This window comes from Eptesicus fuscus, chromosome 13, assembly GCF_027574615.1.
Source record: "Eptesicus fuscus isolate TK198812 chromosome 13, DD_ASM_mEF_20220401, whole genome shotgun sequence".
NCBI classification, from domain to species: domain Eukaryota; kingdom Metazoa; phylum Chordata; class Mammalia; order Chiroptera; family Vespertilionidae; genus Eptesicus; species Eptesicus fuscus.
In genome coordinates this window covers 45,584,299-45,604,945 of record NC_072485.1, presented here as the reverse complement: position 1 = coordinate 45,604,945, position 20,647 = coordinate 45,584,299, and the positions used below count along the sequence as shown (strand labels likewise).

At 41.4% G+C, this 20,647-nt stretch overlaps 1 protein-coding gene across 1 annotated transcript in view; it reads right to left on the bottom strand.

Annotated features, from left to right (window-relative positions):
• NLRP14 (NLR family pyrin domain containing 14) overlaps window positions 1–18,606 on the bottom strand; it is a 29,186-nt gene extending 10,580 nt beyond the window's left edge. Inside the window, exons 1-7 of the mRNA XM_008151076.3 lie at window positions 18,315–18,606; window positions 17,238–17,309; window positions 12,425–14,006; window positions 9,000–9,155; window positions 6,097–6,264; window positions 1,911–2,081; window positions 1,327–1,497 (exon numbers count right to left, since the gene is read on the bottom strand). Coding sequence (XP_008149298.2) covers window positions 1,327–1,497; window positions 1,911–2,081; window positions 6,097–6,264; window positions 9,000–9,155; window positions 12,425–14,006; window positions 17,238–17,309; window positions 18,315–18,606 — 2,612 coding nt within the window. The remainder of the gene's footprint in view (window positions 1–1,326; window positions 1,498–1,910; window positions 2,082–6,096; window positions 6,265–8,999; window positions 9,156–12,424; window positions 14,007–17,237; window positions 17,310–18,314) is intronic.
• Window positions 18,607–20,647: the final 2,041 nt, after the last annotated feature.

The following is a 20,647-nucleotide window of genomic DNA, read 5'->3' as shown; positions in this document are numbered from 1 at the left end:
CTCTTTGGCTATCTCACTTGGGAAACATAGGTTTGCACCAAATTGGGCTACAGACTGGATTCGTGTTCTTCAGAATTTTTATTATTATAAATAAAACTGGATATAAATATAGTATCCTATTGCAGAAATAGCTACATGGAGCCAAGAAGCAGTCCTATGGAGTAGAATGGAAGTAATCACAATAAAATAAGTACTTTTTATACATAATAAAGTGGCATTTCCAATCAGTAGGGAAAAGATATATTACACCATAAATCATTTCAGGACAAAAGACCTGACATGGGGAAAAATAAGTTTAAGCCTTATAACAAATTTAATTTGGAGTACTTTAACATTTAAATGTTAAAAATTAATTCATAAAGAGTATGAAAAAGATGTCATAAGTGGATTTTTTTAAAGAAAGGTATTTCCCACTATGAAAAAACTTCTGAAAGTCATGAGGGGGCAGAAAACTAGACTTCAGAAAAATTTTAAGCTTCTATATTCTAAGACTGACCATAAAGAAAACTAGAAATACAGCAACATGCTAGGTAAATTATTTGTAATACATAAAATATAATACCAATAGTGTATTTGTTATATCAGTAACCATAATATATAACATAGATACAGAAAACACCCAGAAGAAAACTGAGCCTATGAAGAGATAATCCCTAGCATATTAAGGGCCAAAAAACATTAGAAAAGATGCTCAACATCAAATCCTTTTTAACATTATTTTCAATGAAGTAATTAAAACTGATAAAAAAGACTGTAGATCCTCAGTGAGGATATCAAAACACAGGCCCCTAGACTGCTGAGGGAATATAAACAATCTATCTGGAGGCAATTTAACCATATCTGACAAAACTAAAATTTTGGCTCATCAATTCCATGTCTATGAAATTACCTAATAAAAGAATAACCCAGTGTGATCCAGTCATACCAAAGAATGCTATATTTCTGTTTAATGACATTCCTACATATCTACCTATTCTGAGCCCAGAATATGGTTCTGAATCCGTCATTTTGTTGTGAGCATTAGGCAAGTTGCATAATCTTTCTAAGCCTCACATTCCTCACCTGTACAATGAGGCACTTAGAACTCAGGTTGCCAATTTGACCCAAACAGGAACTTCTGTACAGGTTTAAAAATTTTAGCACAAATCCCAGTACACAGTAAGGACACAATAAATGGCAATTATTAATATCATCATCTTCATCATTATCACTAAGGCCAACAGTTGAAAGAAAGCAAGGGAGAGAATGTGTTCATATTATTTTCTCATTTTAAATATATTTCAAACTGTTTATTATATTGAAGGCTGAAAACTAGTAGACACTTACACAAGGCTCTGTAGAGTGCACTGTGGATGCTTCAAGACATCACTCATAATCTTTACTCCATCATCTCCCAAGATGTTGTCTGCCAAGCACAAATGTGTCAGCCCTTTATTGCTGATGAGAGCCAAAGAGAGATCCTTGCAACCAGCTACTGTGAGGCCACAGCTTTCTAAGCTGAAGGAGAAACACAAATGGGAAGAGATCAGTCAAATCCCAAAGTTCATGCTTCTCTTCTCCTTCAAATGGAAGTTAGCTGGTACTTAAAACCCCTACACCTCAACTATAGACTCAACTTCATCAAAGCTACTTAAATTATGGATTCCATTTCAGCTATGCACAGTGTGTACTGAAACAAAAAATAGGGAAGAGGAAAAGCCTGGAAAAAAATGAAAAGTAACAAGTTAATCATGAAGAAAAGTGTGTAAAAGTTAAGTTAAAGAGGAAGGGCAGTAGAGGAGGAGCTGATCCACAATTAACAAGTGAGTCAACTGGTGTCAAGACCCAGGCAGATTGCCCATTCAGTTCATAACTAATCTGTCCAAGGTTGAACAAAATGACTCTACAGAAAACAAAGCAAAAAGACTCACGACAGTCTCTCTAGGTGACAGTTTGGATGTCTTAAGGCCTCACACAACAGCTCCACTCCGTCATCCAATATATTATTGGTTGACAGATTCAGAAATATCAGGCTGTGGCTTCTGATGAGAATCTTGGAGATATTCAGACAACAAAGTGTAGTTAGGCTGCAGGATTCCAGGCTGGGGAAAAAAAAATACAGAAACATAGAAATGACTCCTCCTTGGAGAAGAATTATAAGCAATGCTCACCCAGCCAGAGCATTTGGTCAACGGATCTATCTGGGTCTTTGGGACCTTTTCTGATAACCCAGCTTAACTCTAGAATAAGAATGATTTAATTCCATCACAAGGTTCTGATAGAGAGTTAGAAGGGTGGGGGGTGTGTTTTCCATTCCCACATCCCCAATTCCCTCTGAAAATACGTTATGAAAACATTAAAAATATTTTAAATATATTTTTATTAATTTTAGAGAGGAAGGGAGAGGGAGAGAGAGATAGAAACATCAATGATGTGAGAGAATCATCAATCAGCTGCCTCCTGCATGCCCTGATTGAGCTGCAACCCCGGCATGTATCCTGACTGGGAATCAAACCTTGACCTCCTGATTCATAGGTCAACACTCAATCACTGAGTTACACCAGTAGGGCTAAAAATATTTTTAAATGATCATGTTTTAATCTGGGAGGAATGTCCTCTACATGGATGGAGGTGCACTAGAAAAGAGCTGCATCCTTGCACTCTGATTTATGAAAAAGACTAGAGGCCTGATGCATGAAATTCCTGCACAGGGGAGGGTGTGTCCCTCAGCCCAGCCTGTACCCTCTCCAATCTGGGACCCCTTGAGGGATGTCCGACTGCCCGTTTAGGCCTGACCCCGGTGGGCAGTCGGACATCCCTCTCACAATCCAGGACAGCTAGCTCCCAACAGTTCGCCTGCCTGCCTGCCTGATTGCCCCTAACCGCTTCTGCCTACCAGCCTAATCACCCCCTAACCACTCCCCTGCCAACCTGATTGACGCCTAACTGCTCCCAGCCAGCCCGATTGCCCTTAACAGCCCTCCCCTGATGGCCTGGTCACCCCTAACTGCCCTCTCCTGCCTGCCTGGTCACCCCTAACTGTCCTCCCCTGCAGGCCTGGTCATTCCCAACTGCCCTCCCCTGCAGGCCTGGTCCCCCCCAACTGCCCTCCCCTGCAGGCCTGGTCCCCCCCAACTGCCCTCCCCTGCAGGCCATCTTGTGGCAGCCATCTTGTGTCCACATGGGGGCAGCCATCTTGTGTATTGGAGTGCCTGTCAATTTGCACATTACTCTTTTATTAGATAGGATGGGCAGGAAATCAGGAGCAAAAGCTGCCACTCCCACTACTGCCTGCCAAGAGCTTACTTACAAGTGGAAGTCAACCTACGCTTTCTGAGGAAACTAGTCCTTACCAATGAAAACAAGAAGTAAATAAGTAAAATGTTTCTAAAAATAAAGTTTAAAAAGGGCAGCAGTAGAAGAAGAAAATACCGTATTTTCCGGCGTATAAGATGACTTTTTAACCCAGAAAAATCCTTCTCAAAAGTCGGGGGTCTTATATGCTGGAAAATACGGTACCTGTATCCCCCCCCCCCCCCCCCCCCCCTTGCAAGCAGCTGTCCCAGTGCTGGAGCTGAGCAAGAGTACCATATTTGTGAGTACCATATTTTCTGGCGTATAAGACCCCCGACTTTTGAGAAGATTTTCCTGGGTTAAAAAGTCATCTTATATGCCAGAAAATACGGTAAGTGTATGTAGAGCTCCTATTTTTAGAGACTCATATTTAGAGACCACCTGTACTTTGGGCGTGGCTGGACCTGATACCAGCAGCTATTTATATAGTCCAGTGGCAGCAATGTTCCTGGAACGTGGAGTTGTTTTGATTATTTCTTTTAATCAAGGACTTATTAACTTGAGTCCCCAGAAATTGATTCTCTTCATCAAAATCAGGGCATACAGAGGTAGGAACAGGATTAGACCTCAATGGATGACCCAGAACATGGCCTAAGGTTGAAAACCTCAACTTGCCCTGAAAAGGTGTTATGGACTGAATAGTGCTCCCCCAAATTCATGTTAAAGCCCTAATTCCCAATGTGACTGCATCTGGAGACAGGGCTTTTAAAGAGGTAATTAGGTTAAATGAGGTCACAAGAGTGAACCCCTAACTCAATAGGACTGGACAAGACATCAGCAATGTACAAACACAAAAAAAGGCCATAATATATGAGAAGGCAGCTGTCCGCAAGCCTCACCAGAAACCAACCCTACCAGCCCCCGGATTTAGAACTTCCATCCTCCACAACTGAGAAATAAACCTCTGTTGTTTAAGCTACTTTGTGTTATTTTGTTATGGCAGCAGGAGTAGACTAATACTAAAGGGCATTATATCAGCAGCCAAGCAGGCAGTTAGGGAAATGAAGGCAATCTCATACATTATGTTTGGAGAGAGATCTTCTAGACAGAAAAAGAGTACTATGGATTAACCCTTAGCACTCACTTGCTTTTTTCTCGATTCCTTTATTCTAATGCTAACCTTGTCGAGTCACACTCGACATCTGAGTGCAAAAGGTTAATTCTTAAAGTTTTAACAACAAGAACACATTATCTAAAGAAACAGGAAATAAGCACATGTATAACATGGCCAGCCAACTGTCCATAGCTCTTATAACAGGAGGTCTAAAACCATCATAAGACTAGAAACTTTCCCACATGAAATGACAATAGGAGATCTACAGGACTCTTGATTACTCCTCAGTGGCCACCCACAATGGGACAACTTCCAACCCTACATGATGCAGTGTTTTATTATCACAAAGCTCTGATGACTTCTGCCACGAAACACTATTCACTTGTGTAAGGAGCCCTACTAGTTGACCCAGTGAGAAGGTTTCCTGTCTATAAGCCTAGTAAGCGAGCCCACATCAAGGCTTGTCAAATCTCAACTGATGAAAGAGATCTTATCAAGTCCTGCTGCTCTGTTAGGTGCCAAGGCGTTTTGTTTTGGATCCACAGCTTCCACTGTAAGAAAATATCTTTCCCTCCACTTAACAGCTTTTTGCCACTAACATGTTTTACTTTTAGAAAGAGACACCAATGACCTACTTCTCATTTGTGTTCCAGAACCAGAGGCTACAGGTTATAGAAAATTCTTCAAAATGTACTAGAACTACTTCCTAGATGGTAAAACCAATACCCTAACCTGTCCTGCTGACAACTAAACTCAACACGTTCAATAATTATGCAACCAATTTTCAGACATGCTATGAGAGAATTTCATCCTGTAAAATAGTGAAACCTAAAAATAAATTCCCAATGGTAACAGAATTCATATGCCTATTGTCAAAAAAGAAGGTCTTGTGGCAAATTTTACTTGTTTTCTATACACAAGTTATCATTTGTTTCCCACAAATACAGACCTACGTTGGCCTTTTATGTATCAAGGTTCATTCCTACCCCCAACCCCAAATGAATCCAGGGATTACAAAAACCTCTAAGGTAAAACTTAATGCAATGATTTGTTATTTTGCTTCTGTTTGTTTTCTTGGTTTTACTTGCCATAAACTGAATTAAATATCTTTCAGTGGAAAATGAGATCTTTCTTGAAACCTGCCACACAATGTGCAGACCAAGTATGACTGCTAGACCCCTCACTTTCATAGAGAAAGAAAATCAGGCCCACCATTAGGATCAATAGTGGGTGACAGTGAGAGAGCAGTTGCTACACTGTTCTTCCTCAATTTTCTATATTGATCAGTGAGTTGCAATTATAAGGTGAGGGCGATTCACTATCAAAAATTAAGTAAAACTGAGCCTGCCCCAGTACTGCCCCCAGCTACCATTAGTGCATTCTTTTCTGAGCATTCAAAAATACAAGGAATAAACACATGCTTGCATTTAAATATGAAAAAAAATTAAATCTTATATATTCTGGATCTGCTTTTTGTGTGTGTGCTTATTTCTTAGATTTAGGTGACTGAACAATGAGGGGTCTTCAGTTGGGGGATGGGAGGAGTTAGAAGTCCTACCTGGAGGAAATCAGCCTGAATCTACAGATCCCCCCTTTCCATATCATGAGAGTAGATGTAACCTAGTCCCATGAACAGCAATTCCAGGCTGGAAGGCTCTATCTGGACGGATACAATTCTCAATTGTAATACCAAAAAAATCACAACTTACCTCAGATTCTGCAGTTTGCAGTCTGGGTGTCTCAAGGCTTCACATAATGACTTCACTCCACCATCCCCTATATCACTTCCTTTCAGGTCGAGATGCAGCAGATTCTGGTTGTGAGTCAAACAACTGGCGAAATTCTGGCAACCATCAGCAAAAGAAAAAAATCTCAACCTTCAAAAGAAAAATATGCAGGAGGGATTACAAAATCATCTCTTTTGTCTTTTCAAGCCCAAATCTTGAATATTATCTAAATATTCCTGCCACCTCTTATCCTACTCTGGGTTTCTCGTGTTCCAGGTCAGGTCATAAATCCAAGTTTCACTTGCTGCTTAGAAAAACAACTGGGTTACAACTTAGATGTCCATGATATCCTGACAACTGATACTCTCAACTTTGTTTGACCTTAAAGGAAAGAAAGGTAATATCAGGAAAAAGAAAGAGGAGTTTTTGAACCCTTAACCCCAGGAATGGCTATCAAAAAATATTGGGACTATTCCAAATACTGCAATTACAGTATTAATTTATAATATTTAATCCTTTAAATAACCTGAGGTGAGTTCACTGTCAATATCAACTTTTTAAATGTGTATCATTAGCAAAACATCCTTGCAAAATATGCCCTACCATCTCATGGACAGCCCAAAGCAAAATAAGAAGAACACTAAATCCCCTATTTTTCTTCCGATTTCCGATCTCCTAACTTGGTCACTGTTAGCTATATCTAATCCTTCTGTAGTGCCTCTGCGGGCCCCACATGCCCAACAGGTTCACACTGCTGACTGTTCAAAACCTCTCTTCATAATACCACCTGCCCTCCCTTCTGCCCTCTACTTACCCATTACTTTCACATCCCTTCCAGCCAAGCACAAGAAAATAAAGCTTTTACCCATTTGAGCACTAACCACCATCATCTAATAAAAGTGCCTAAAGCACTCATTAAACATAAATTGAAAAGTACAGCCTCACTTGTTAGGGAATTGGGACACAAGTAAAGCCACACCAAGGTGTAAAACACGTGTGTCACTCCCCTCCACCCTCAACCCGAGGGACTTTTGAATTCTAAAAGGGGAAACTATCTAACCCAAAAGATGGCATTAACAATTATTAGGATTTAGGTTAGTGACATTCAGTGAAGGGACAAACTGTGAAGACATTTGAGGGTGAGGAAAAAGGACTCCTAAGAAGTCCTTCATAGTAACATATATGCAGTTTCCTGCCACATCTATATGCAAGTCCAGACCTAATCTAATTATTTGAAATCTAAGGTCTGATCTCACTAAAAACACCGAGGTTCTAAGGAAAATATTTAAGGGGAAGCCTGTCTTCTCACCCCCGCCCCCCCCCAAAAAAATCTTCGGTGCTAATGGAAAAAAAAATCTATCATTTGTTCAGCATTCAGTACATATTACTGAGCACAAATTAGGCCTTGAGTGCACTGATGGGCACTGAACACAGAAGACAACAGGATCAGTTCCAGCTCCTAGGAGAGCCCATGGACAAGAGGGAGACATTAAACAAGCAAACGTAAAAAAAAAGAAATGACCCTAGCTAGCTGGTTTGGCTCAGTGGATAGTGTCGGCCTGTGGATTGAAGGGTCCCAGGTTCGATTCCAGTCAAGGGCACATGCCCAGGTTGCGAGCTCTATCCCCAGTGTGGGGTATGCAGGAGGCAGCCAATCAATGATTCTCTCTCATCATTGATGTTCCTATCTCTCTCTCCCTCTCCCTTCCTCTCTGCAATCAATAAAATATATTTTTAAAAAATGATAGAGTATCTAGAATCAAATTATGAGATAAACTAAAAACTGCAATAGCAAATGTTGGCAAGGATGAGGAACAGCTGGGACTTTCACATGTTGCTGGTGGGACTGTGAAATGGTACAACTCTGAAGAACTGGCTGGCAATTTCTTAAAAAGCCAAACATCCTCCAATGAACTAGCAGTTCCATTCCTGGGTATTAACCCAAGAGATAAAAATATATGTCACAAAAATAAAAGGTGCACATAAATATTCATAGCAGCAGCCTTATTCATAATGGCCAAAAAATTGGAAACAACCTCAGGTTCTATTCACAAAAGAATGAATAAGCAAGTTGTATTCTATCATACAATGAAATGCTAATCAGCGATAAAAGAAAACTACTAAAACATGCAACAACATGGAAACACATTTTGTTGAGCAAAAGATAAACACAAAACATATATACTCGCCCTAACTGGTTTGGCTCAGTGGATAGAGCGTCAGCCTGCAGACTGAAAGGTCCCAGGTTCGATTCCGGTCAAGGACATGTACCTTGGTTGTGGGCACATCCCCAGGGGGGGGTGTGCAGGAGGCAGCTGATCAATGTCTCTCTCATCGATATTTCTAACTCTCTATCCCTCTCCCTTCCTCTCTGTAAAAATTCAATAAAATATATTTAAAAAAACAAACAAACATATATACTCTACAAATCTTCCTAAATGATTCCCAAGAACAGAAAAGCTAATCAATAGACATAGAGATTAGAAAGTGGGACTGAACAGGGTGAGAAGAATGATAGAAAGTGGTACAAGAAAGGTCTCTGAAGTGAGGGAATAATTTTGTCTTGTTTTTGGTATTGTTTACATAGGATGTTCCAGAACTTATCTTGGAAAATGCTTTGTTGACCTGCCTAGAATGCCTTACACCCTTGCATTCTTCCTCATCTAGAAAATTCCTAATCAAGCCCCAAAACCCATGTCAACAGTTACCATTCTCTGTGCAATAGTTCCTAGAACAGGTTAGTTATGCCTCCGTGTTCCCAGAGGTTTCCACTGTTCACGTTTTAAGAGTATTTTACACTGTTGGTCTCCCCTAAGTAGGAGTGGGAGGTGGGGCACAGAAAGAAACTAGAACAACTCTATTAAGTTTCCTTATGCTAGACTTACAATAGCTTCTGTAGTTTACATTTTGGGTGACTTAGTTCTTTATAAAAAATCTTCTTTGCCAGTTCATTAAGGTTGCTATGATATAGTTCCAATTCTCTCAAGTGTTCATTTGTATGAAGCACAGAACAAAGATCTTGCCAGCAGTAATAGGTATCCCTATTAACAAGAGAAAAACGTACAAATTTTATGTGCATAAAAGATACACAGGGGAGAAATTCAATTCTAAGTAAATCAAAGGGGCGGTTAGAATTTGGGGTCTACATACCTATGTTAGTAGGGGAAAGGCAAAGGGAGAAAGGGTACTTATGGAAAAACAAATGACTTTTCTGAAAGATAAGTGGGCCCTTAGGACACTAGATGGAGACATGATAGATTATGACAAGTTCGGTCTAGTTGTAGGGCCAACTTCTGTCTCCAAGAAGAGATAAATGTTGCTCCTGGGGGGAGTTAATGACAGTTAAGTCCTTTTGGGAAGCTCTGCTTTTAGGCAGATAAGGGATTTTAGGGACTCAATCACCTTTAGCTCAAAACATCCTTATGCCAAAGCTGCACCTGTTGCAGTGGCACATTCTGATCCCCTTCACTGTTCAATAAACACTGGTTCCCACAATACCTTACTTAAATTGGAATGAGTGACATTGCAGAGTGGTGGCCTCTACATCACCTGAAGTCTTAAATCTGCAAAAACTAGGCAATAAATTCATTCAAACATGCATGTGCTTACTATCTACACTAATAAAAGAGTAAGATGCAAATTGACCGTACCTTTGCAAAACACACCAGCCAATCAGGAGTATGCAAATTAACCCAACAAAGATGGCGGGTTAATTTGCATATGAAGGTGCTGAGCAGCCAGGGGCAGGATGCCAGGGGCAGGATACATTTGCTATTGCAGGAAGCAGCCAGGGGCAGGAAGCCGTTCCGGGCCTCTGGGCAGCATGGGAAAGTGGAAAGGTGGCTCCGGGATGGAGCAAAAAGGTGGCTCTGGCCAGAGTGAAGGCGGTGCCGGCAGCCAGGGGAAGGAAGGCCCATTCTTGCATGAATCTTCATGCATTGGGCCTCTAGTATACAAATATTATGGATAAAATGGTGAACAAGATAGGAATCCTGTTCTTAAGTTTACAGTGTAGTTAGGTTGTAGCAGAGACTGAAGTCACCCATAATGTCCCTTTTAAAACACTGGGTTCTCAGACTCTTTTATTTTAGTAACAATACCAACTCTAGAATTAGACAACACTACAACAGAGGGGAGGGGAGAGGAGTGGAGCATGAAGACTGGCTATATGGTGGCCAGAATGCCTTCCTAATATTTATTACTAGAGGCCCAGTGCACAAAATTCGTGCACTGGCAGGGAGTGGGGTTCCTCAGCCCGACCTGCACCCTCTCACAGTCCGGGGGCCCTCGGAGGATGTCTGAGTGGTCCTAAGTCGTCAGTCAGATATCCTTAGCACTACTGCGGAGGTGGCAGAGGCTCCCGCCACCACTGCTGCACTCGCCAGTCATGAGCCCAGCTCAGAGCTTCTGGCTAAGCAGCGCTCCCTCTGTGGGAGCACACTGACCACCAGGGAGCAGTTCCTGCATTGAGTGTTTGTCCCCTGGTGGTCAGTGCATGTCATAGCAACCGGTCATTCGCCTGTTCAGCAATTTGCATATTAGCCTTTATAATATAGGATTAGGCTTAATATACATTCTAATGCCCTGGGTTCAATCATGTCTCCTGTAAATAGAACTATGAAATCAGAATCAAGAAAACTGACTGAAGGAGATTACTTACAACTTCCCAAGGACAGAAAAGTGAGGGTCATAGCATTCCAGCCTTCAATTCCTGCTCCCACAGTTCAGAGAGAAATGAAATGTATTCTTATAAGAGGGATGCTGAAATTGTATGCAACAGCAATGAGACAGCTTGGGTAAAGTTGGAAAACCAAGGATTTATCATCAGATGTGACCTCTTTCAAGTTACACACACCCACTTGGTGTTTTTTAAATACATTTTTTAACAAGTAAAAAGGAACTTGGATTTTTAGGAGACTAAATGAGTCGGGACTTAGAAGACTATCAGGTATGTGTGAAGCAAATGTTCGCTATTATTTGATGGTTGAATCAATGATTATACACTTATTTTTTAGGTGAACTTCTCTGAATCTCAGTTTTATAATCTTAAAAATAAATTGAAATGTGGTTTTGACCAGCCTTTAATTGGATATGTTCAATATCCTGTACACGCTATATACCACATAGTAAGCCATCAATTAATTTTAGTTAAATCTAGAACTAATCCCATAGTTCAACTCTTCCCTCATACTTAGATGGGTAGAGTCAGAAAAGGCAACTTCAGGAAGGTGAGAGGCTATAATAATCCTATGTAATAAAAGCCTAGTATGCAAATTGACCAAACAGCAGAACAACTGGTAACTATGATGCACACTGACCACCATGGGGCAGATGATCAATGCAGGAGCTGCTTCCTGGTGGTCAGTGCACTTCCATAGGGGGAGCACCACTCAGCCAGAAGCTGGACTCACAGCTGGCAAACGCAGCAGTGGTGGTAGGAGCCTCTCTTGCCTCCAAGGTAGCGCTAAGGAGCAGGGAGCCGAGCAGTAAGGAGCAGCAAGAGGTGGGTGGTAAGGAGCGAGGGGTCCTGGACTGTGAGAGGGATGTCTGACTGCCGGCTTAGGCCCGCATGGGGAGCAGGCAGTCGGACATCCCCCAAGGGGTCTCAGACTGCGATAGGGCACAGACCGGGCTGAGGGACCCTCACCCACCCCCATGCATGAATTTTGTGCACCAGGCCTCTAATAATAAGCAAAAAAAAATGCTGAAGGTTCATTTAGTCTTTCAAAACACTCATTCAGCACCTACTATTTCTTACCTGCATCTGACTCCATCCAGTTAAGTGTTAAAGAGCTTAGACCTTTCATACAAAGGCCGATGTGTGTGTAGGCAATGAGGAAGGTGAGCTAGGTCAGTAGAGTACAGTGGAGCATAGCCCAGAGAGATGACCTATGTACACTTGGTCCAGGACGAAATTCCTGGTCCCTATTCTTCTGGAGGGCATTGCTTTTACAAGTTAATAGAAGTAGAATAGTGGATGTAAGTGCCACATCCTTCAGGACTGGGGCACCCATTCCCTAGTTGTTGGGAGTGTTCACAGTTGACAGCTCTCAGCCAAGGTCCTCTCTTGGGATTACCCTCAAGTGAAGAGAGCCACTTCAGGCAAGTTTCTGCCTATTCTTTACCAAGATCCGTGGCCGTTCAATAGGGGCTTCAGTGCCTGGCCTCCATTTCTCAAGGTGAGACAACTCTGAACATTTTTCCAGGCTCTGGGACCTCAGCTAAACAACTCCTCCCCTCCCGCCTGACAAAATCGACTTCCTTCACTCCCCTACAGGGCACTTCCAGGGAACTGACCTAAGACACTTACCAAGTTTCAACTGGGAAGCTTGATTTTAACATCTTCTCAAATACCACAGTTACAGACAGTTTAATGGTCCGTAAGCACTGGCAATGCTTAAGGCAGAATGAAGACACAAGCAAATGGAATTTCTCGCAAATATTAATGACAACCTTTTGGAAATATCTCATTGCCTGGATTATAAATGCTTCATCTTGAGTCTCATACAGACAGTGAAACAACTCCAGACATCCCAGCTGGATGAAAGAGTCACTGTTTCCTAATATTTCCATCCACTGAAGTATCTTCCCTTTTATCTCCAATGACATGTTACAGTTAAGAGTTTCCTCCAGTTGTTTTACTCGGTCTTCATTCAAAAGTCCAAACAGAAAGCATTTCATCTGCGTCAAATGGGGGTGTTCACAATTGGTGCTTTCAAGTAACAGCTTCAAGTCTGCAAAAGACTGAGAGGAATGGTCCCCGAGTTTCGAGCTGTCTGCCAACATATAGAACATAGCTGCAAAAAACTCCTGAATGTGTAGGTGGGTGAACTCATAGCAGTTTTCATAATCTGTGTCCTTCTGAAGAATATTCATGTCCAGGAAACTAGAGACATCAGATTTCATTAATTCATGCTTTCGGAAATTTGCCCTGTAAAACACGTGTGTCATAGTCCATACTCCTTTGGCAGCCAAGTGGCACAAATTCCTCAGCTGGGCTTGTTCGGGACTTCTTCCATTGACCTGTGTGAACAAGCTGGAGATATAGCAGGTAAACAGAGCCGTGGTGGATTTGCAGGTCAATGCGATGTCCCCACCCTTCTCCATTTGCTGCTCCAGACTATTACAAATGACCCAGCACACTAGGGGGACATTGCACATGCTAAACAGCATCTCATTGTTTCTCAGTAAACTCAATACTAGCAAGGCCCACTTCTTGTCTTCAAAAAACCCATAAACATATTCCTCTCTTGCATCTTCTGACATACCGAGTAGCTCTACGGAACGCTGATTCTTCAGCAAGAGCTTTAGTTTCTCATAAGTTGTGAGCCTAGTTGTCACCAATAAGAAAGACTCAGGCAGCATCACTCTCCTCAGCAAACTACTCATGAGGAAGGACACGGGGTGTACCTGGGTCCAGTCTTCGCACAGCACAAACTCGGGTTCCTCAAAGGCAAAGTTCAGCTCATCAAAACTGTCAATAATAAAAAGGAGACTACTTGGCTGGGACATAATATTTTCAATGGGGCCTTCTGTGCTGGGCCAGTCCGTTGATATCATTTCAACAAAGCTTCTTTCTTTCCACTGGTTAATTTCTCTCGCATTGAGATAAAAAATATAGGTAAATTTCTCCTGATAGAGAGTGCCCTGAGCCCAGTCTAACATGGCCTTTCTCACCAGGGTGGTTTTCCCGACTCCAGCAGCCCCTTGCAGCACCACTGTCTGTGGCTGCTCACCGGTGTTGACATCCACATCAAACAAATGTTCTAGCAGTTCTCTACCTTCCTCAGCAATCTCATGATGGAAATCTTTAGGTTCTCCAAGCCAACACTTCTCATCCGGCACGAGGGAAAACTTTTCCTGTATTTGAATCCTATATTTTGTTCCATCACCTGAGTCAGAATGGATCAAGATCAAAACCAAGATATACATGATCAAAACAAATTCTATGATGTGTAAGAATGCTGGACCTGGACTTCGGAACAGGAAGAGATATAGGCTGAAATAAAAAATCAGCTGGTTTAACTAAGAAAAAAATATAAACAAAACAAAGAATATTCCTGTAGATTTAAAACATACATCAGAATGGAAAAAAAAAATAGAACTGGCAATGCATAAAAATAAATTTGTGATGGAAAATAAAAATTAAATCTGTTCTAGAAATATTTTCTCTTTATACTTTTCCTCCATAGAGGAAAAAAAAGATGATATATGTGTAGAACAGAGTTATATCCAGATTAAAAAGGAACACAGGTGCCCTGGCAGGTGTGGTTCAGTTAGCTAGGCATTGTCCCGTGCACAGAAAGGTTGCTGGTTTGATTCCCAGTCAGGGTACATGCCCAGGTTGCAGGATGGATCCCCAGTAGGGGGCTTGCAGAAGGCAACCCATTGATGTTTCCCTCTTTTCTCTCTCTCTCTCTCTCTCTCTCTCTCTCGCCCCCTTCCTCTTTCTCTGAGAAATCAATTTTTTTTTTAATCAAAAGGTAAATAGGTAACAATTAACAATAATAGCCAGAGAGGAACTGAAGCTACAAATCTGAAGCTATAGATCAAAATAATCCACTTCATACAGGTAAGAAATTAATAGAAATGAACATGGAAACATACCCTAAAGAATATTTTTTCATTTCGTTTTATTTATTTATTATTGAATTTATTGGGGTGACACTGGTTAACATAATTATACAAACAAAAGAAAAAAATTCCCAAGTGTCCAAATAGAATGAAAATATAGTTTCATCTTCACCTAGTTAAGCCCAATTCCATCTTTAGATCTCAATTAAATGTCACTCTCTCAGGAGGAAAGCCTTCTCTGAACTGTAATGCTAGGATAGCTCTCTTTTTCACACATTCTCAAAACACAGTATATTTTTCATTCATAGCACATATCACATGCTGTAATTATTTAATTTTTTAAAGTAAACACGGTTGACCATTGAACAACAGAGGTTTGAACTGCACGGGTCCATTTATACATGGATTTTTTTTCAATAACTACACAGCTGGCCCTCCAAATCCCTGGGTTTTGTATCCAGAGAGTCAACCAACCACAGATTGAAAATACTATTTTGACGTGTGGTCGGAAATCTGTGGATGGGGTGGTCTGACTGTTCTATGCTATCCTATCTAATAAAGAGAGAATATGCTAATTGAACCTCACACTGTCACAAAGATGGTGGCGCCCACAGCCAATAAGGAGGGAATATGCTAATTGACTGTCACGCCCTCAAAGATGGCGGTGGCCACAGCTACAAGATGGTGGTGCCCAGTCCTCTCAGCCCCATCAGCGCACCTGCCTCTGGAGTCCCCCAGTTCCCTCAGCCCCGCAGCTGCCCAGGGCCAGCCTGAGGTGCAGGCAAGCCTCAGATGGCAGCTGCTCAGCCACCCAGTGCCACCTGAGGCTCAGGTAACCAGGGCTGGCCGAGGCTTGTGCTGCCAGCAGTGCAGCAGCAGAGGTGTGATGGGGGTGCCACCTTCCCCTGATCACAGGGTTGCCTCCTGCCCCTGAGGGCTCCCAGACTGTGAGAGGGGGCAGGCTGGGCTGAGGGACCCCCCATCCAGTGCATGAATTTTCATGCAATGGGCCTCTAGTTTTATATAAGTGACTTGAGCATCCATAAATTTTGGTGCCTGAAGGGGGTCCTGGAACCAATTCCTCTTGGATACAGTACTGTAATTGTTTTCTCTGTTCTACTAGGGCATTCGGTACAAATATCTAACATACTTGCTCTAGATGGTTTGGATCAGTGGATAGAGCATCGGCTTGCGGACTGAAGGGTCCCAGGTTTGATTCTGGTCAAGAGCACATGGCCGGGTTGCAGGCTCAATCCCCAGTAGGGGGGTGTGCAGAAGGCTGCTAATCAATGACTCTCTTTCACCACTGATGTTTCTATCTCTCTCTCCCTCTCCCTTCCTCTCTGAAATCAATAACACACACACACACACACACACACACACACATACACACACACACACACAAAACCATACAAATATCTAACATACTTAATATCACACTAAATTATGCTTAATTCTCCTCCAAGAAAAGTTATGGTATTAGAATATAGGTATTCTTTATGGTATAATATCTAGTTCAGTACAATACTTAAAAAGAAAATTGAGATTATAAGATGATTTTTAATTTTTGTTTACTTTTATCTGTCTTCCAAATTTTCTGACAGTAAATTTCTATGGAAATAAAAACCTGGTTTCTTAAACTTATACCATAAAAACAGATGTCCTTATATTGAATCAGAAATTAAGGTCAAAGCAGGAAGTCATCTCAAGATCATTTAAAGAAATCAGCAATTTTTATTCATTAGTCCTTGAAATGAAGTAGGTTCTCAATTATTTCTCTTTTTTAAATGTTATTTATTGATTTTTTTTTTTTTTAGGGAGGCAGAGGAAGGGAGAGAGAGAAAGAGAAACATTGATTTGTTATTCCACTTACTCATGCTTTCATTGGTTGCATCTTGTATGTGTACCGACCAGGGATTGAACCCACAACCTTGGCATATTGGGATGACACTCTAACCACTTAGATACCTGACCAGGGCCTCAATTACTTCTTGAATGGAAGAGTGTGGCCTCTTAGAAACCAGCATGGCTGAGTTATGAATAAAAGCTTTCTCACCTGCTCAAGTTTTCTTTGTACTGTAATTCCGTTTACATAAACTGAAATTCAAGTAAACAGAATTCAAAACAAAGTAGGGGAAATGGAAATGGGATTGAACTGGAAATTACACTTTATGTGGACCAGTCAATCAATACCGTGGGAACTTAATTACAGCATCACTTCTAAAGGAAGGGAATACACGTGACAGGCTAAATAGTCCCTGCCAACTCAGAGACTCTTAGCCCATAACACGCAAACATGAACATACCTTTGCTTATTAGACTTTCGCCTTTGATTGGGCATTCCCAAATACCATTCTCCTGAGGCCCTGAATCAACATGGCCCTGACTCTGACTTTGGCCAGAAAGCCAGTTTTGTTGACTCTTGGAATGATAATCAGTGAACAGGTAGGAATTAGAAGTTAGCAAGAGTTGAACAAAAGTGCCTTCACAGACCCCCACCTTTAAAAGCTCAACCCCCTCCCAAATCTAACAAAAACCTATCTACTTACCCAGAACTGCCTCCTGGTCACCTTGCGCCTCTCCAGCCATGGTGTCCTCTGGTTCCATGGTCTGGGCTGTCCCTACAACAGGTTCCAACAGGATCACAAGATTACCAAAAACAAGGAGAGCTTTGGTAATGGCCAGAATTTTCCTCAGTAGTTCAATTCTATGACCATCTAGGTTTAAGAAACTAGAGCCAACAGAGCCCCAGACTACACCAGTTTACCTGAGGGAAGAGTGATGAAGTAGGAGAACTCTTGCCATGCCCGCAGCCTGTAACAGGGCAAGGGGTCTAGCCTAAGCCTCAGTGTCCTTATCTGTACTGACCTCACATAGATATGGTGAGGCTCAAAGGATATGTGAGTAAGGAATTTTATTTATTTTTTATTTTTTAAATATATTTCTTTATTGATTTCAGAGAGGAAGGGAGAGAGAAACATCAATGATGAGAGAGAATCATTGATTGGCTGCCTCCACCACGCCCTCCAGCATGCCCTCCCCTGGGGATCAAGCCCACAACCCAGGCAGGTGCCCTTGGCCAGAATCAAAACTGGGACCCTACAGTCTGCAGGCCAAGGCTCTATCCACTGAGCCAAACTAGCTAGGGTGTGAGTAAGGAATTTTAGACGTCTACAATATATCATACTTGGGAATGACTAAAAATACTGACTTGGCTTATGTTCCTTAATAATTTTTTGGCCCATTCCTCATATTTCAGCAAAGATTTTTAAGCCATATTTGAGATTCCTTAAAATTTAGGCTAATATATGAGCTTATCTGTAGTTTAGGCAAAGGTATACTAGATGGGATAACTCTTATTATTCAGTTGCTTTAATCATGCTAACTGCTACCAAATGGATTAATTACCCCTAATTAATGGGCCAGGCTGTAACAGTTCTCAAAACTTTCCTGCCTCTTTGTTGTTTCTCAAATGATCCAACAAGTTCCCAATATATGTGGCCTCCAATGAGTTTGTGAACCACTGAATAGTTTAATCCCTAAATCCCTTTCATAGAATCATCCCAGTAGCTTCCAGGAAGCACTTCCTTCTCCCTCCCCCCAGGTATGTCCCTAGCATCACTCACAACTTATCTCAGCTTTTGCTCTCTCACACAGATCCTTCAGGTTCATCTTGCCAAAGATTTTCAGAGCCACATCCCAGGCTTGCTCCCCTGGATAATGCTTGTGCATCAAGTTAGCCAGATCCTCCCGACTGGCCTTCTTCACTTCAGTCCAGGGTATCAGGCAGTTCCCGGGTCCTGTGGTCTCATTCTTTAGGAATGACTTGAATTTACTTAATTCATTTTTGTTTAACTCCTCCAAGTACAGTAGCAGCCCAAAATCAGAAAAGAAGGAAGACGACGAAGAATCTGTCATCTTGTCTGTGGGTCAATGTTCAGTAGTGGAAAATGAAATAAATGGGACCTATGGAAGAGATTAGAAAATAAAATACCTATAAAATACATATTAATTCAACAAAAATGTATTGGGATTTTCTGTCATGAAAACATTCCTCTAATACAGATCATTACATATTTCTTTCACCTTCCTAAGAGTTACTCCCAATCCCACCACATATAAGAAGTAAGAAATAAAGACAATTCATGTCTCTGAGCCTCAGTTAACTACTCTGCAGTGTTGATATCAGAGGCAACCTCAGAGGTATGTGGTATAAATTAAATCAGGTAGAGTGCATGTATCACCTGGCACCAAACAGGATCCTACTAAGTATTTGCAACTTTCCTCATCCCTTCTCTCTCCCACCAACACCCGACGTGAATCTCAGCCTATAAAGCATTGTTATTTTATCCCAACCAAAGACATCATTACTCCTGAAGCACATGTAACTAGAATATGCCACCATCTACCTCTTCTTGTCCTGTCAAATCTGGTCATGAACTGATATGCAGCCACTGAGGGTCTGTATTCCTAGCTCACAAGCTCCTTTCCCTTCCACTCCCCTTCACAATTAACCCACCCAAAACATTAGTATTTCACATCCTTAACCTTAACTCCCCTGACCTTATTTCACTCCAGCATTTCACTCTGAAGCTATCACTCCAGACTGTATCAGCAACAATTACTCAAACTATTAAACTCCAAAGTCCCATAGCCCGTTCTCTGCTATTATCTTCCAGTTTACTGAGCAGTTTCATGCCCTCACTCCCACTGTGACAGTTCCACTATCAAATCTTAAGTCTTTTGATCCCTGTGTTTTCCTCTTACTTAGCAGCCATCTTAAGAACCTTATTCAATTTTGTATTCAGCATGGGTACTCCAGTTAATCACTTAAACCAGTGGTCAGCAAACTTCGGCTCAAAAGCCACATGCGGCTCTTTGGCCTCTTGAGTGTGGCTCTTCCACAAAATACCATGGCCTGGGCGAGTCTATTTTGAAGAAGAGGCATTAGAAGAAGTTTAAGTTTAAAAATTTGGCTCTCAAAAGAAATTTCAATTGTTGTACTGATGATATTTGGCTCTGTTGACTAACGAGTTTGCCGACCACTGACTTAAACCATATCTTCAAGTTTCTCATCTCCTTTTCAGTGATTGCCTCAAGAGACAGAGCTAGTAAGTGGTACCACCAGAACTTCACAAAGATCTTTCTCTAAACCGCCTCCCTTGCCAGTCTTCATAATACTTCCCTCTATGCTTGCCAATGAGATTAGAAAAGTTGGGTGGGGAAATAAAAAAAAACGTAGCAAAGGGAGACTTTACTTCTTAAACAGAAGGTGAATTACCTCAAAATTATACAGAAAGTTAGGATTCTATCCTAGAGTAATTGTTGAATTATCAGCTGGGGCTTTTTTTTCTTGTGTGGGGGTGGTGGTGGTAGTGATGGTTTGGTTTGATTTTTGTTTTAACTTCACTGCAGAAATATTCTGGATTACAGACTAGGACCTAATCAAACCAGGTTTCACAGTAATTTTTTTAAAAGAAGCAAAAGGAATAAATATGAGGACACTTCAAAGGAACACTGAAATTTCTCCAAGACATACAAACTATGGTAAGTGAGGGAAAATTAGGTATAGAACACAACACCCTCAACTTCCTACCTAGAAATTTACAGATATCACTGTGTAGGGGCCTTTTTCTTCTTCTTTCCTGTAACAAAGGAAGGGGGCTCCCCCTCCCCCTCTGATATAGCTGATCCCTCCACCTGTGATCTGAATCTCATCAAGATCCAATTATTAAGTGATTTAATCAATTAATGATCTCTCTTCTCTGTCTTCAACTTCTCCCTGTCCTGTAAATTCTCGTTAACATTTAAATTTCCCAATTCTACTTTAGTCTTATAAGTGTACCATTTACTCGACATCCCCTTCATCTTCACAAACTTCAGAGTTTTCTATACTTTACCAATTATACCTCCTCAATCCACTGCAATCTAACTTTCAGGACCAAATTTTCACTGAGAT